Source organism: Balaenoptera physalus (genome assembly GCF_965194825.1).
Source record: "Balaenoptera physalus genome assembly, chromosome: 7".
NCBI lineage: Eukaryota > Metazoa > Chordata > Mammalia > Artiodactyla > Balaenopteridae > Balaenoptera > Balaenoptera physalus.
This window is the reverse complement of record NC_138886.1, coordinates 9,737,143-9,755,993: the sequence shown is the minus strand read 5'-3', so window position 1 is coordinate 9,755,993 and position 18,851 is coordinate 9,737,143. Positions and strand designations below refer to the sequence as shown.

Here is an 18,851-nt window from a genome sequence, read left to right as displayed (position 1 = left end):
AATTCACAACCATGTGTAGAACACGTTTGAAGTAGCCGTGGTATGAAGTTATTCTTCAGTTCTGGATGAACAGAGGTTAGTCATGGTCCAGTGGGCTTGGTCCTTGAAATGATGGAGCCACGAAGCTTAGTTAGTGCCCTTTGTTTTCACCTCATTCTCTCAGGTCAAGCCTTCATTGTGTTACAGTGTTGTTCTGTTAGAGAGGCTACAACTGTACAATCCAGCCACTGCAGATTTCTAATCTGCTTATTTATAATTCAAAAGCTTGCCTATATATTAATGAACCCTTAATGAGCTGTTGAAAATGCCTGAATTACAGTCAGATTATTAAACTCAAACAGCCCCATAATCATACCATTTGAGTGGGCTTTTAGGTACTTTTCACATCTGCAGCTTAGTATTGTGAAGGGTATGCGTTTGTTCAGAGAATGCTTTGTAATAATTTTGACCCGTAATTTATTTATTGCCCTCCGAATGCAGTCGTCTATGCAGATGCTCTCTCCCATTATATGTGGGGCAGGTGCACAGCATGTTGAAAGACAGCTAATTAGGATTTGCTGAAAGATATGCAAAAACTGTGGGCTTATAACAAAGCCAAGTTCATTGTTAAACAATGTTTTACTTTGTTTGTATGATTTGTCTAAATCTTAGGGATACTGAAATGAATGTTGTAGTTATAAGTAGATTCCAAATAGGGTTGTTGTTTTTTAACTTTGTAATGCTGTGATAACCAAGGAGCCTAGATGTAAAACCTCTGAAAATGTCCCAGTGTATGTTTTGGATTAAAAACAACAATGTTCAATTTTTAAATTATTGTTTTCCCAAGTTTCAGTTTGAAGATATCAAGATCTTTTGATAACCACACAGTTTGATTCATTCTGGCTCTTGTAAATTTAAGTTCACGAAGATGTTTATAGGTGCCTAGAGGAGTGGGTGTTATGACTGGAAGCCATCATAACAGAAGGTGTGACTTTGGCAGGTTGGTAAGCTAAGTAACAGTGAGGGAACAGTGAGGTAGGTAGGATGAGGGATAAAATAGTAATTTGAATATAAAGTAAGAAAATAAATATTCAAATTAAAAATAATCTTGGAAACTGGGTATTATTCGTAATCATGACTTTAATAGAGAAAGAAATCCATTCACTTTTCCAACTATAGTTATGAAAATGACTTCAGTGTTGATAAATACCTTGTCAGCGTTGCCTAATTGTGAAGTGCTCTAGTACTTTTCACCCAAAGGAATATGAACTTTGTGTTGATTTACTTACGATTTTATTTATTTATTTATTTATTTATTTATTTTTACTTATGATTTTAGAAGTAAGAGTTATTATTCATCACAAGGGGAGAATGTTATACCAGCTGAAAATACATACTTACAATTATTTTTATATGTATCCACTACTGTTGAATTTAAGGGCTGCTTCCTACTGGTATGGTGGTGTTATATACATATTAGGTACGTATAAAAGAGCTATAGATGGGTGATTACTTTGTGTCCTTTGCATTTCTTCCTGACAAATTTCCTTCTTCTGTCTTCCTTATAGTCTATTTCCTTGTGTATTAGTCATTGAGCATCTTTTCTTGTTTGCCACACTGTTCAGGGGAGTGTAATAACTTTGACTATGTATGTTGATTTACTATTACAGAACCTCACCAATGTCCATAGGGAAAAGATCAATATGTATAAGTACAAGGGGAAAACTAGAAACCCGGAAGAACCTTGAAGGTAGATTAAAAAAATACATTTCCAGGAGAAACATCAATATCTGTAAATACAAAAAAGAAACAACAAATACGAAAATGTGAGCAAAAATTTAGTCTAAAAAGGAGAAACTTAAGGAACTCCCAAACAAATAATATAAAAATGAAACAGAGTCCAAAGTGCAAGATAAGATGTTCCTCAGTGAGTCCTTACTTCATGCCAAATGCACAGAAAACTTGATATGTGGAACTACAAGCATTCTAGGCCATGAGATTTTAACATCTAACAAAGTGAAGGGAAGAAAATCAAAGATGCTAAATTAAAAATACTAATGTAGCCAATATTTGGCAGTTTCTTCTAGATCTAGAAGAAATAGCAAATACACGTTTTTCTATCTTTAATTATCAGCAATGTGTTGATACCAATTTTATCTTATTTAAGAGAGTTATCTAACTTTTTGGTTCCCTAAATGAATTTATTGTCTTAGTATGTTGTGGTTTTCAAACTTTATTTATTTATCTCTGAACAGGCAACAGATATAATTTTAAATTATTGTGAGTTAGTTTTATTACCCAGTTGAAATTATTCTGAAGTATATTTTTAAATGAAAGTGACAGCTTTAAAGTGTTTTGAGGGAGGATATTAAAGTTGTTCATTTGAGTTAAGGCAACCAAGAGCTCTGTCATGCTGTGGGTATAATTCAGGGCATCTAGGAATGAAATCTGTTCTTAAAAAGAATTGATGGTTGTTTTAGGTTAGCATATAAAATCGCAGAGCTGGTGCTCAGTTGAGTACTTGGCAGCTTATAGATGTTACTGTCATGTTAAGTTACACTAGACGCAGAGTGTGCACCACTGTGGATAAACAACAACAGGCACAGACGCAAAAGGCAGACACCAAATGCAGACCTGCAAGATGCCAACTTCCTCCCCCACCGCCCCTTCCCCAAGATGCCTTGTAACTAGTATGGGGAACCTACTTTTAAACAGATGTACGGAGGTTAATTGGGCTGGGATATTTTAGATTATGTTACACATTAATGAAAATGCTGATTTTGAGCTGTCATGACTCCACCGCTTTTTATACCATGATAATTATTTTAAAACTTTGTCTTCTGTGTTGTTGAAAACATCTTGGCAGAAAGCCTATGTGACCTGATTAAACCTATGAATTGTCAGCTGGGATCTATAGTACTCAGATGAGGTTGCTGACTGGGCATCACTTAGGAAGTTCTTGATTTAAAAGCAAAATTAGATTGAGACTGCTGTGTCCAGCCAGCACTGTATTGCCATGTTGATGGTATATTTTCAATACTGTATGTAGTGTCCTGGTTTTATAGTTTGCTGGCAGTTGCTTAACAAATTCATTTAATAATGTATATTTTTAAAGCATAGCCAATTACCCTTATAATGTATGTATTTCTCTTCTCTCCCTGAAATTACATGATGGAAAAGCCCATCTAATCCTGTTTGTATTCTAATTTTTGGATATAGCTTGTGAATTAATTATGGGATTTTAAATTCTGTTTTTCCAACTGTATGGAGAAACAAAATAACTACCTTTTGATGAGTTTGTTTTATATCCTTGGAATTATTTTTTTTCTTTCTCAAAATCTTGAATTTTTTACCCCTTTCCATTTTTGCTTAAATCATCTGAAACTGGGAAGATTGGCTGTTAGAATATTCTGAGAAGCCAGGGTTACTTTTTTCCAAGGATCCAATATGGGATATATTGAGAGAGGGTCATACTAGAAATTTCACAGAAGTAAGAATTTTCATACTTACTTATGCTTATTGATAAAATGTGAGCAATGACATTCTCAGAATGAATTGTAGTGCACTGATGTTGTTTGATCATTTACTCAAATAAATAAAATACTCACACTGTTTGTCCTGTTTCTCGCTTCTTCTCTCTCTGTCTCTCTCTCTCTTTCCTTGAAGGTCTCAGCATCAGAGGAGCCCAGGAGGAGGACCCTCCCGATCCCCAGCTAATGAGACTGGACAATATGCTTTTGGCAGAAGGGGTTTCAGGTCCTGAGAAAGGTGGGGGATCGGCGGCAGCAGCTGCAGCCGCGGCAGCCTCTGGAGGTTCTTCAGATAACTCTATTGAACACTCAGATTACAGAGCCAAATTGACCCAGATCAGACAAATCTATCACACAGAACTGGAGAAATATGAACAGGTCAGCAGCCGCCACTCTCATAGTCCTACACAAACCCTCTATTGCTCTTCTGACAGACTGCGCTAACTAATTCTGAGGGCTGTGAGGGGTAGGTGTTAACAGAAAGAGCAGAATAAATAAGGTCAATGCAAAAATCCAGGTGAATTGTTGGATTCATGAAATGAAGTCCCTTTGCAATTTTAGAGGTGAAGCTAAACCTATTTTATCCCATCGACTTGTTTTACTCATTCCTCACATTTACATGCCCTTACTACCACACCTGCAGCCATCCTTCCCCTCTAACCTCACTGCTTGGTGCTCGTCAAAGCTCTATATCATTAACAGTTATGCACTGGCCTCGTTCATAGCTATTATAACAACTTGTAACGGGAAGCATTGCATAGTGAGCTCTGCCTGCTATGCGGTGAGCTACAGAATCCTCCTAGGAATTAATTCTTCAGGATTATGCCAGGCTAAAGGGAGGGAGCTAACTTCACAAAGTAAGCAGGTTCTGGCCTTTCTCTCTGAGGAGACCTCCCAAGATAATTACAGGTTTCCTGGGGCAGGAAACACTAGGCATTGTGTGCTAAATTCCTGATTAGAAAGAAAGTATGGATTAAAAATGCTATTCTCAGCAATTATATTAACTATACTTCTTTGAATCTAAGATATCTTTGATTTTAAGCCGTATCATGGTGTTATGTACCACCACCAAGAAAAAATTAACTGCCCAATTGAAGTATAACATGCCATTGATAGTAAAATGCTTCCAAACGTCAGAGATGTTAAAATGTGGGGGAAAATAAGTAAGTCTTAGATTCAGTGAGACAAGGTAAAATGTTGGTGGTTCATTTTAAACATATTTTAGTTGTTCGTTTAAGGCTAAAAACCTGCTTAGTTTGAGGAATTCTCACTGAAAGGTAATTAAAAAAAAATTATTATGGAAATGTTTAAATGTGCCCAAAATAAAAGAGAATATTAAGCTGAATGTTATGAAATTAACAAGTTTTAAGGTCATAAACAGTTGTGTATTGGCAGTTTTATAGAGTTCAACCTAAAATAAGGAACTGCCTAGATACTCATCATCCAGGTAAATAGTTATCAGCATTTTGCCAATCTTATTTTGTCTATCTTCCCTTGCCCCCACTCTTTTTTGGGGGGGGGTGGGTAGAGTATTTTAAAATAAGTCCTAGGCATTATGTCATTTCACCCATAAATACTTCACTATGTAGTCAGGCATTTATTAAAGTCCAAACACCTTAGTGTGATGCCCTGGTCAGTTTTAATATTGATTTTTCTTCTAAGTTCCCTGTAAAGTTTCAGTTGTATATGTTATTATTTTCATTGCCTTCTCTAATATTCTGGATATGGTATTATTAAAAAAATGCTGGATTCTGTCCCAGAGGTGAGTGTGTTTTGAGGAATGGTAGAAGGATTTATGTAGCTTTATGTTAAAATACAATATAAATTAATATTATAAGATGTTATCTTTTTTCTGAGTAGGCTTTCTGGGATCTCATACTGTATCTCTAGTCTCATTCATAGGAATAATTTTTGGTAGAAGATACGCAAATAAGAATTTTGGAAAAGTGGTCTTGTGTATATATATGAAAAAAATTGAGCTTTCTGATTTGACATATGAATAATTGAGAGTAAACAAAGTAAGTCATGGTTGAAAAGGTTGCCCTTAGCATAAACAGTAGAAAATGACTCTAATTTGTAGTATAACCCTAATTGCATAACTTTATGTTAAATACATCTGTACGTACTCACTAAATAAATACTATGAGTCACCTTGCGTGGAAAGATCTATAGTATTAGGGGTCAAATGGCTCATCTTTTTAGCTGAGAAATTAAGGTGATTACTTACTATCTTCTGCCATGTTTCTTCACACCAGCCTCCTTATCTTCTCCCTTCAGCCCTGTTGGAAGTTGGGTGAAGCTGGCGTCAGTCATTTTCACCAAGGTTTTTGTTTTGTTTTGTTTGCTTTAAAAATACACATGTGCACACAAGTTCTTCATAGACTAATCTACAGTATGTATTTTTGTTTTAAATATCAAACATTTAAAATGTAATCATGAATCTTATTTCTAGATATGTTCAGTAGCCTAATAAAAAACCACTGAATGTATATTTCCTTTCTCATTTTTAACACTTTCAGAAGGAAAAATATAGATATATTAATATGAAATCTATGCAGTATTATGGACAAATAGAGTATGATGACTAGTTGGCTGATTCAACAGAAATTTAGTTTACAAATTTTCTCCTGTAGCTTCCGAATTGTTTTAGAAAGAACATAGCAGCATTTAGTTCTCTTGAGCTGTCTTTGAAGCTGGCTTTTATTGCTCTTCTCTCTGTAGTTCCTAAGTTTGTTCGGATCAGTGAGTTGACATAAGATGGTCTTTTCTTTTCAAATTTTAGGATACAGGGCTTTATCTGGGATAGAACTTTCAGGGATATACTTTGGAGTTACTATAAGGGCTACGAAGAACTAAGTGAGATGAAGGGGTGGCATTTCTAAACTAGATGGTGGTATTATAATTTACATTTTACAGATGAGAAAATGAGACTTAGGTGAAGTAATTTGTCCAGTGTCACACATCTAGTTAGTGTCAGAATCGGGTTTTGAAATCAGTCTCTGACAATATGCCTTCTTTTTCCATTGAATTATGCTGCTACTTATGTATGTTAAAGAATAAAATACAACTGAGTAAATTTTAAAGATCTTATTAGCTTCATTCAGCGATTCATGAATTGAACAGCATCTCATCTAGCACATAGAAAGGAGCTCCCAGGAGCTGTACGAAATGAAAGACTCTTACAGGCAGACAAGAGCGGGACGAGGAAGTGATACTAGCAAAAAGAGGGTCCGTTGTGGCAAGGTCGCCTTCCCTTAGGTCCTGGCAGGGTCCGTCAGGCAGATGACCTCACGGGTGCTGGCCCAGTAGTTCCAGATTGACTGGTTTAAGATTACATTCCTAGGAGACGCTGGAACTTGGGGCATAGCAAAAGTGACTCCCTTTTGGGTCTCTTATCTTGTTTTTAACAATTACAGTTTGCGAATAATTCAGATACGTTCTGATTTTTCTCTTATTTTCCCATGTTGGATTGCATTTGGGATAGGATCAGAGTAGAGATAGAAAAATAAACAACTATTTCAATCACTTTACAGACATTATATTTTTCCTCCTAAAAGTACATGAACATGGGTACTTTGAGTGACAGAAAGCTTATTAGTAAATAGGAAGAACATATATGTTAAGGCAGAGGCGTTGTCAGAAAATTGTGTTGAGTCTTTTACTAAAAGAAATAAACTACATTGGAATTTTAGAGCTGTTCACTCCACTGTGTTTTGCAATGAAGCTGTAATGAAAATGTATCTGAAGCCTGTTTAGATTTAGATTGCCATAAAATTAACAAACACCACCACTGCAGTAAATTAAAGTACCTTATAAACGCAGCCACATTTACAAAGCTAAGCAGACTAGAGCTACAGTTAGAGCAAAATTAAATCCAAGCTGCAAGGCTCAGCTTTCTGTGTATGTTTTAGGAATGGTACTGTTTTTTAAAATCCTGTCCTTTTTTTTTTTCTCCAGAAAATGTCCTTTGATCATGTGTTTACATTACATAGGCTCAGATGTAGTGCTTCTTAATGAGAACCATCTAGATTCACTTAAAATGCTTTTGAAATATTAGGCATAGAATATACATTAAAGTAAGATTCTTGAATATTACTATCACCTAAAAGGAAAACCAAAACTATTTTACTTTTGCTGATCCTGACAACCAAGAGGAATATAATTTTTCAAAGCTTGCAGCAACTGTGTTGTAATGCTTTTGTCTTGGTTGCACTGCCTTCCTCTTTAGCTGGGAGGAAAACCTGGTTGCTTCTTTGTCTTCTTGTTGATTAGCTACACGTTTTTTGTTTTAAAAGGAGGAAAACAAATTTTTTATTTTGTACACACGGGATCCCCATATAATTATGAGACCCAAAGGCAGCCAGGCAATGGAGGCTTATATGGCATCCTGAACTATGGGATGGGACTAGCTACAAGTTTTGAAAAATGTTTTTACTGTATCTTTCTAATATGCTCTTATGATTAAAGGCCCGACTATTAGAATAGGTGAATTCCTAATGAACTTGAGCCAAAGGTCCTGGGAAGCCTGTTTTAAGGAATTGAGGGTCTTGTTTCCTCTACCTCTCTACCAAAGGGAAATGGATACATTGGTTTTTGCAAATGAAATTTGACTTAGAGATTTGTTCTCAGTTAAAAAAGAAAAGATATATATCATGCCTTATGCAGCTCTCCCACTTTGCTTGTACCAGAAGAAGTGCTTGTACACAAGCAATTCACTTCATAATTTACAGCTGCTATAATAGAGATGACATATTGAAAGCTATCTCCTATAATTATATTGAAATACATTTTTGCTGAAGGCAAAAGTGTTGTAAGGGTCCCAACCCTCCTCCAAACATCTGGGAACCTGCTTTCTGAGTTCGCAGATGTCTTTTGAATTCACCTCAAATCAGGTAAAGCACTCGAGCCACGCATGTACACTCAATGTGCTCAAGACCAATTAGGTACTGTTTAGCTAATAGAGGACTTTCAGATTACAGGGGATTGCACGGGGAATGGAGAATGAGTGTGCAACCTAAACCACTTAAAGGCATGGCCTTGTGCTTTTTGAGGCTCTCAACATTGTGTGTTTATATTTGCTGGTAAGATCTCCTTTGCTTGTAAAGAATTTTTTTTTTAATCAGGTTTTAAAATGCTGATGTTATTACATTAGAGATTGTGTAACCCACGAACTCCTAATCCCATTTTGCTATTTTCTTAATAGCAAAAAAAAAAAAAAAAAATAGCAGGAAAGGTAAAAGGGTACTACCTGATGTAAACTTTATATTTCATTTTCCCAAGCAAGACTTTGTCATTCATTGCTCCAAGAGAAGGGTTTTACTTCTTGTCAGCTTTCACGCTGCGTCTTTTCCTTGGCTGGAAGGAGTGTTTGAGTGTTCCCTTTTTTTCTCCAAGTTTCTAGTCTATTGGCTCTTTGTACCAAATGTATCTTTGACCACAAACTTGATTAATGAAATGAATTGTTTTATATTTGAATACTTTTCTTTTTTTTTTTCAATTTCTTTGGAAGCAGTGTTTATATTTATTCTGGCAATGGGAAGACACAACTGTATTAGGTAATCAGAGTAGGGACTTACTTGCAGAATGACACACACAGTATGAATTTCATAAAATTGTCATTTCTATTTTCAACAATAACTGCCATTTATTAAGTGTTAATTGTGTTCCAGACTCTTCAAAGAACTTAACATGTATTATATAATATAATCCTTACAAAACCCTCATGAGATAGGTCCATAAACCATGTGATTACGCTGATACTTGTTGAGGTACGATGGAATCTAAAAAAGAGTGGTCATATGTATATGTATAACTGATTCACTTTACTGTACAGCAGAAACTAACACAACATTGTAAACCATCTGTACTCCGATTTAAAAAAAAGATAGATATTTCATCTTTGCAGCTGTTTCTTAGGTATATTGGTCTCATTCTAGTTGGCTTAGAAAGTATCTTTCAATGTTGACTCTTATCCTAAAACAAGAATAATTTGTTGATTTAATAAGCATTACATAAATACAAAATCTATAATACTGGACTAGAGTTACTTGCAAGGTCATAAAGACATCTAGAAAACGGATGCTTGCAAATTTGAGAATCATCAGCTTTTAAATAGAGATTTATTCTTTCTTTGAAGAGTGGATTTTTAGAATAGAGAGTGTTATGATCTGTTGTCTGCAATCAGCTTCTCTAGATGGTTACAAAAGGCCAGTTCAGTTTTTAGATTTGATCATGAACCATTTTAAAACTTACTCAAAAATAAGTGCTTGCCCACTATCTGATTTTACATTTTTATGTTCAATGATGTGAACTTACAGGCAAGAAAGGGGTTGAATCTTGAATTCACCACCGAAAAAAGCATCACCACAAAACAAACAAAACCCTGAAAACTAATTTTGAGTGTAAATCCAAATACATATAGATATCGAGGATATAGTTTTACTAGCTAACAAATATCATTAACAACATTATAAAAAATCCAGATATTTCAAATCCTCCACTATATTACTTGGTTTGTATTTTTAAGGAGAAAGGAACAAATGGCAAGGAGAGAAAGGCTCATAATAAGAATTGGTTGAAAATGTTTTTTATCAGATGAAGCATTCCACACTTTTTGTTGACTTTATGTTATTACAATGTATGTTTTAAACAAAACATACATTTTTGTTACATTGTAAACAGAAATTATCTAGGATGTAAAACAATGCATCCTAGATAATTTTCAACAGCTGGATTAAGAGAAAAAGAGGTTTTTGCCATTACTCGTAAATCAGAAAATTCAAGGAATCAAAACTCTTCTTTCCTAAATCTCCCAAATAACCAAGCTGTTTCTACATTTGTATTGTGGACATTGACCAGAAAATTCTTAACTGACAATTTTACTTGGAAAAATAATAAGGCAATGAAAATTTTTTCCTATGTCTATTTTAATAATATAGTCTTGTAGGTATGACAGAGGATATGATAAATGAAGTGAGCATCTTACATCATAAACAACATCGATGCTAGTGTGTGGTTGGGTGGCCCTTCAAAACAACTCTGCAATCACTTGATCATTCTTACTGCACTTATATGTTTAAAAAATGTATATCTTTTAAGGATCCGGAGATGAGGCAGTACTGTGCTCTGCTCTGAAACTGGTACACATGATGCTGTAAATGAGGCTGTAATTTACTTTCAGTGGTATAAAGGAAAAAAATCACTTTGCCTAAAGTGTATGCATCTTTCTTAAGGGTGTACCCGGATTTTAATTATCTAAATGTAAATACTTAACGAATTTTACTTAGAGTAATGAGCTAAAGTGCACACTACATAAATGAGATGTTCTAATTAATCATGTATGAACTACTGGTTTAAAGAAAAGCTATGTGAATTCTGTGAATGTTGGGCTATTGCCAAATTGCTAATCAGCATTTGCATTCATAGATGACTTCACTTAATAAGTTGTGAGACATTCAGCAAATGTTTTTGGAAATTATGAGTTTTTAGATGCAGAAACTTTTTGCTTTTAACACTTGTTTTTCACACAAGCCTGTGGCTGCTTCTTAGAAACGATAGGCAAACATTCATTCTGAAGAGATTAAAATATAGCCGGAGAAAAACTGAGAGCCAGAGGAAAACTGAAACAAACAAACAAAAAACAAAAAACAAAAATCCTCAGGTATCACACACAGGAGTCTTGAATTATTTATCAAGACATTCACTCTGTCATAGATATATGTTACCATAATATGTGAGCTAGGTTTGTAGGAATTAGCATTGTTACATGTGCAAATTAGAAATACTCCAGTACAGCTAGTTCTCAAACTTTTGGTCTTAGGACTTGAATTCATCTTTTAAAAAAATTTATTTATTTAATTTATTTATTTTTGGCTGCGTTGGGTCTTCGTTGCTGCACGCGAGCTTTCTCTAGTTGCGGAGAGCAGGGACTACTCTTCACTGCGGTGCGTGGGCTTCTCACTGCGGTGGCTTCTCTTGTTGCAGAGCATGGACTCTAGGCACGCGGGCTTCAGTAGTTGTGGCTCGCGGGCTCTAGAGCGCAGGCTCAGTAGTTGTGGCTCATGGGCTTAGTTGCTCCGCGGCATGTGGGATCTTCCCGGACCAGGGCTCGAACCCATGTCCCCTGCATTGGCAGGCGGATTCTTAACCACTGTGCCACCAGGGAAGCCCAGGACTTGAATTCTTAAAAATTATTGGAGACCCCCTAAGAGCTTTTGTTCAGTGGGTTATATCTATCAACATTTATTATAATAGAAGTTAAAACTGTGAAAAAATAAATGTATTTAAGAAACAATAATAAACTATTATCTAGTCACTATAATATTTTTAAAAGCCTGTGTTTGCAAAAAAACAAAAAACCCTCAACATTTAGTGAGAAGAGTGACATTGTTTTTACATTTTTGCAAAACTTTTTAATGTTGGGCTTAAAAGAAGTCACCTGGATTGTTATATGTGCTTCTACCATCAGTCTCCTGTCATGTGGTTGAAGTATATGAAGAACACCTGGCCTCACACAAAGATGTCATTGGAAAAGGGAGGAGTGTATTAATAGCCTTTCTGATAATTATGGATACTTTTCTCTGATATTATACCAAAACTTGACAAGTTGTATTGTCTTAAAGTTTAGTTATAATGAGTCTGAAATCATATCAACTTTTTGTACTCCCTTCCTTTAAAATCCTTTAAAATTCCTTTAAAGGGATTCCTTTAAAAAAAAAATCCTTTAAATTCCTTTAAAGTTGGTCTAGTGTGCACTTTGAATGGATCTTCTACCTATGCATTATTTTGTAACATCATGCTTTGATCATTTGGAAAATATTGTTTCACTGAGTTATGTACATCTTCTAATGTTAACACTTTACATTATATAATATCAAAATATCATATTTATTAATATCAACACCAAATTAATCAGAAAGTCTACTAGGAAACTATCAAGCTCAAGGTAGTGGATGCAAGTTTTCCAAAATTATAATTGTCACTTGAAAAGTCAAATTTCATCATTGGCACAACTATTGTCAGCTGTTTTCCTTGATGTGACAGGCTTGCTTGGTTCATTTTTGAGAAAATATCTGCCAAATACCCAAGTCTGAATAATTATAATAATTTCGTGATTTTGCTTTCAAATAAAAATGGTGTTCCATGAAAAAGACAGCATCGGCTCACAACTTAAACTATCACACAAGTGTTTTTTCTCAAGACAACCATCCTTTGATAAGCAATTGAAGTGCTTTTGATGTGTTTCCCGTTTTATCACACAGAATATTAAAGTCATAGTCAAGGATTGAGATGTAATAAAATGAATAATTTCTCTTGCTTCATCAAGGACATTCCTAAGTGAAACTGCCTTTTTTTTTTGTGGGTTTGTGTGAATGCATGGTGATGAAGAATAAAAAAGAAACATCTAAGATTACTAAGTATACTGTTTCCCAAAGAGTTTTTCTTACTTAGTGCATTGGTCCACAAGATGCTGTAGAGCTGTGCTGTCCAATACGGTTGCCACTAGTCATATGTAGCTATTGAGCCCTTGAAATCTAGCTAATCTGGACTGAGATGTGCTGTAAATGTAAAATATATACTGGTTTTCAAAGTGTCTGAAAAAAAGAATGTAACATATCTCATTAACAGTTATCTAAAGATCTTGATTATGTGTTGAAATGTTAATATTTTTCATATATTGGGTTAAATAAAATATATTATTAAAATTAATTTCACCTGATTCTTATTTTTTAATGTGGCTACTAGAAAAATTTTACATTTCATATGAGAAAAATAAAACACATTTGGAAAATAATCAGTGCAGTAGAAAAAACATTAAATGACCCCCCCCATATTTTTTTTCATATGTGGCTCACAATGTATTTCTTTTAGACAGCACTGCTCTAGAGAAAAGAGGTTTTGTGACCAAATTTATTTGGGAAAAGTTGGATATACCATTCTCCTTTGAAGATTTATGATGCATATTGGCATACTGGAAGTACTGAGGAATCCTGCCCCCACCCCCCTCAAAAAAAAAAAAAAGCATTTAAAATTTTGGTTAACCCCACATCTCCCAAACATACTGTATTAACATTTTTTGGAACTAGCTATAGAAGTCTATATCAGAGCTTGATGATTCCGGTTTGCTGTTCTAGTTTACTTTCCTTCATTTTACTAATAAGAAAACTGAGGGCTAGTGTTTATTAAATTAGGTAATTTGAAATTATACGAACATCTCTTTAGGGAAAGTATTGTACAAGAAAAAAAGATCTGTACATATATTTCTTGACAGGGTGACCATCTATTTTCAGCTTGGCACAAAATAGTTTAAGTTGACAATATAGTGCGGAAAATCTTAAATTTACTTTTCTTTATTATGGTTTCCTTAAAGATGGAAAGAACTTCCGGTTTTAGAGCTGCAAAGTTCCTTTATGTTTTACTGTGCCATAACCTAGGACAGTAATTCTTAGCCTTTTAAAGTTATAGACTGGCTGAGAATCTGAAACGAAAACAAACAAAAACCCCACAGATTGTCCCCTTGGGAAAGACAAATTGTGCGCACAACTTGAATAAGATTTCAGGGAGTCATGGACATTCTAAACCTATCCGTGGACTGCAGGTTAAAAATCCTTCACTTACAAAGGTTCAGGGATAATGTATTTACAGATATTAATCAATATTACTCTTGAATTGTAATACAAAACCCCACCAATCCATAGATGTTTATTGGATGCCTACTGTGTGTGTTGCACAAATCTATACTCTGAAGAATCCCAGAGTCACCACTCACAAGGAACTTTAAAATTCTTAAGACTTAAACATATTTAAAAAAAACTTTGGTACCCCAGACTCATTTTACCTCACCTTAGAAATATTTATATAAAAGCTCCATAAAAGCTTAAAGTAACTGAAACACCCAGTGTACTTAAAAGGTTAGTTCTCTAATGAGCAGTTAGAAAAACCATCATTTGCTATACATTCAGGATATCTGTAGGGAAGTGGACATTATTATATCTTCAAAATGCATCTTGCCATGATCAATGATTGTTCTGTCTGCTCACCCTACTGGGGCATCTGTGCAGTAAGGTGCAGAATCTCCTGTCTTTATTTTAAACAGAAATGCCAGAAGATGTTCTTTTTATCCAGAGATACAGACAGATGTTTTATTTACCAAGGCAATACTGGATTTCTGTGTAGGCCCAGTTATATGGTTTTATAGATCTAAAGAATATAGGTGGGCTGAAAGAGACAGGGACTGAGGATTGTTAACTAAAAAGTTTGAGACCCAAATCTGATCCTTATTTTCCTGCTGCCCCTCCCCTGAGGAGCTGAGCTGCTTGACCCATGTTTTAGGAATGGCGTATATCCACAAATAAGGCCCACACCACAGCTGAATTATAGTAGGACATTGGCATGGTATCAGAGGCCCTTTACATGCTAGTGCAAATCTGAATTCCCTCTTCTCATTTACACATTCTCTCTGTCCCTCTGGACTTGCTACATACCATGATTTCCAGGATTTTTTCTTGTGCCTGGAATTCCTCTTGATTTCCACCTTTATTCCACCTTTCAGAAACCTTACCCATTCTTTAAAGCCCTAATGTCCCTTGTGCCATGAAGTGATCTCTGCTTCCAGATGAGAATACTTCCTCCTTGGAACTTAGGAAGCACTTATTCATATTTTCCTGTGATACTTTACATGGTCTGCCTTGTTTAAGAATTCATTTTTTATATATTTTATTGCACTGAAAGTCAGGTCCACATCTTGCTCATTTATGTGTCCTTAATCGCTCTTGGAGGAGTTTGAACTTCATAGTGCTTCAGTAAACATTTGTTGAATAAATGTAAAACCCCAAAGAAAATAGGAGGTGCTTAGTTTTAACAATTAACATATATTTGTACTTACATATAGGAGTTGGTAGAGAGCATCCTCCAGTGGGAAAACCTCATCTTGGAACAGGGATAAGGGTGGTGGGAAGGGCAGTTGAGTGCTGTGCTTCCCTTGCATGCCTGGCCATTCATAGTTTCAGAAATCTTGCGCCCCATCTAACTATCACTGCCATTTCACAAGTGTCTTAGTTTTCATTTTACCCTACCTACTGCATAATGCCATTGGCAACTGCAAATGAGGTAGAAATTCAGATGAGTTAATGTCTGGGTGTGATAATATAAAATACCAGATTCCTAAGGAGTGATTTTTTTCCCCTTACAGGCATGTAATGAATTCACTACACACGTGATGAACCTTCTCCGAGAGCAGAGTAGAACACGTCCCATTTCCCCAAAAGAGATTGAAAGAATGGTGGGCATCATCCATCGAAAATTTAGTTCCATTCAGATGCAGCTCAAACAAAGCACTTGTGAAGCAGTTATGATTTTAAGATCAAGGTTCCTTGATGCCAGGTATGTGAGGCCACAAATCTATTGCATGGCTTTTTTTTATTTTTCTTTTCACTCTTTGTGTATTATTTTCTGTAATCCTGGCCAATTGGTCTTAGATTCTTCTTTAATTTGGCTATAAGAGCTCTCCTCTACATTGGACAGGTAATTCACCTCATGGTGCCTGCACTGTCAAGCCTCTTCTTGTCTGGGGGTGGTAGTGCTATTAGCTGCCAATTTGGTGGCTCAGGAAACAAATAGGATTAGTGCCACTACTAATGACTTAGTAATACATAGCCTTTCTTTCAATTCTGATGCTAAAAAGTATTTTTAAGGATAATGTTCAGTATGTAACTTTGTTTTAATGCAGGTTTGCTTTCTAAGAATTTCCTGATGTTACGTTGCTTGCGTATATTAGAAAAAAAAATACTTGGAGATACTGATACTCCTAAGAAGGAAGTGGTATTATAGTTACCACAAAACCCCAGACTCTGTTTTTCCAAATCAAGAAGAAAGCCTGTGAGTTTCCCCTGTAAGGATACATATTTCCCTTTTATCTGAAGCTGTCACCAAGTTTCCCAGGGATTAGGTAATAAATTGTATATGGTGTGTTAGACCTACTAGGTGACATAACAGAGGAACTGTCAAGTTCCTACTATATGCTGCCTCTTCAGGGATGCCTCTTGGGCATTGCTAAAGCTTGCAATCAATCTTCAGCGTTGGAAAGGGGTTTCTATTTTGTTTTGTTTTCTCTCCCTTGGAATCTCACAGAGGTGATGATTATCGTCCAAATTTTACAATATTAAAGAAAGTAAGTTAGCATCTCAACTGGAAAACAAGATGTGAGGAACAATCTTCATGCCAGAGCTCTTCCTTAGAGCCAAATAAGGAAACATATGCCACCTGATTATACTCCCGTTCTCCTGGTTAAGCCAAGCCCTGTATCGCCTTTGGTTCCTTCTTCTTCCGTCCTGAATTAGTCATTAGAACTCGCCAGTGCTTTGTTTTCAACATTTCTCGTTCTAGCTCTTTTTTTCCATCCATACTTGCACTGCTCAGTTCACGTTCATCCTTTTGTACCTAGACTACCACAGTAACTTCCCACTATTCTCCCTGATTCCAGTCTTACTCTTCTCCCACTCATCCTCCGTGGCCCTCTTACGATGCCCTAATTGCTTTACTTAAAAACCATAGCAGCTTTTCAATGCTGGGTAACTCACATGCACACTACTTAACCTGGCATTTGAGGCCTTATGTGACCTGCCCCCGCGCAAATTACTTTTTTGTTGTTGTTAAGGTTTAAGTTTTATATTTTTCCTATTTAAAAAATACCAAGGTCACTATGGAAAAGTTGTAAAATGTATAGAATAGAAGGATGAGGGATAAAAGACAATCACTTTTTTACCACCCAATGGAAAAAAAAGTCACTGTGAACGTTTTAGATTCTTTCTGGTTTGTGGTACTTTTTTTTTTTTTTTAAATGTTCTTTGTGCTGGTACAATATGCATAATTTGGTTTGCTTTTTAAAAAATTTACCATGAATAGGTAAACATTTTTCATATAGTATAAACTCCTATTTTAAATGTTAATTGTTGAAGTCTACCAGATGGATATATGATAAATAATTAACTTAGCCATTTCTTCATTTTTGAGCATTTAGTTGTCCCTATTAATTTCCATGATAACTTCTTCCTTCCTTCCAATTCCTTTCTTCTTTCCTTCTACAAATGTTTATTTGTGCTGAGGCTATAAAGGTAAACAAGATAGGTTAACATACTCGCCCCAATTGAGTTTACATTCTACTTGGGGAAACAGACAATAAACAAGTAAACAAATATGCTGTAGTATTCTGTTCAATAATGTAATGAAATGTGATAGAATGGTAAGTGCTATGAGGAAAAATAAAAGCAAGGTAAAGGGAGAGAAAATGATGGAGGGAAGGTACTATTTTAGACAGATTTTTATTGGAATTAGTCTTCCAGTGAAAATCTTCATGCATTCAACCTTTTTGATCTTTAGAATTATTTCCTAAGGATTAATTCTCAGAAATAGTATTATTAGATCAAAATGTGAACATTTTTAGTGCTCTTAATATATCACTAAATTGTTCTTTCCTGTGTTTAATCCAAAATGCGATACCTCTTGGTCTCATCTGTTTCCTCTGACGAGAATTCTTTTCCTCTGCCTAACCACCTCTTCCACCACCACCCCTCCACCTCCACCTCCAGCCTTCCACAGCACACCCTGTTCTCCCGACCATTTCCCCAACTTGGTCACCAGTAATGAATTGTCATCTGTGAGGATGTGTAGCATGGAGCCTGGAACAGAGCTGGTGCTCATGTTTGTTGCATTAGTGAGACCTTGCTCAGCCTTTCAGGCCTGGCCTAAATGCTCCCTTTTTAGGAAGCCTACTTTAAGCACGCCACTGGACTCGTCGTTGCCGTCTCTTAAACACTGATACTATGTTTATACAATTTTCCAGACCGAACTTCATTCAGACTGCCTTTATTGCAGTTTTTCAGGATCATTTCTTCTCTTCCCGAGTAAGTCACATTGTCATTGAAAGCAATGGCCAAGTCTTACACGTTTAGATTCCCCACAATTCCAGCAAGTGTCTTACACATAATAGGCTGCAGAAAAATAATTTGTTGACTAACCAGATGAATGAATATTTCCACTTACTACTTATAATAGCTCAAAGAGTTAAGGAAGTAGCATCAGAAAACAAAAAACATTTTTAAATTGTCAACGTTGAGCATTTTAATTAAAAGCATTACGTAACAAAGATATTTAAAAGTACTTTCTTCAGAAAGGAATCTTTTCTAACACAATTGCTATCCTTATTTCTGCAGATACTTTCCCATTCTTATCAACATGCATGCTCTTTTTTAAAAAAAAAAAAAACATGACTGCATTCATAATGTATACACCTAAATGATTTATTTTTCTTCCAAGAAGAGAAAGTAAGTTAACAAGCCAGAGTGA

General features: G+C 35.5%; 1 protein-coding gene across 7 annotated transcripts in view; it reads left to right on the top strand.

Annotated features, from left to right (window-relative positions):
- Window positions 1–18,851, top strand: part of PBX3 (PBX homeobox 3) — a 224,580-nt gene that overhangs the window by 153,462 nt on the left and 52,267 nt on the right. For 4 of the 7 annotated variants that reach the window (XM_082467814.1, XM_082467808.1, XM_082467812.1 and 1 more), the window contains exons 3-4: window positions 3,646–3,887; window positions 15,700–15,890. In XM_082467814.1, the coding sequence (XP_082323940.1) occupies window positions 3,646–3,887; window positions 15,700–15,890 (433 nt within the window). Of the gene's footprint in view, window positions 980–1,318; window positions 1,460–2,555; window positions 2,705–3,645; window positions 3,888–15,699; window positions 15,891–18,851 lie in introns of those variants that run through there. The other 3 variants (XM_082467810.1, XM_082467809.1, XM_082467813.1) reach the window with 3 other exon arrangements.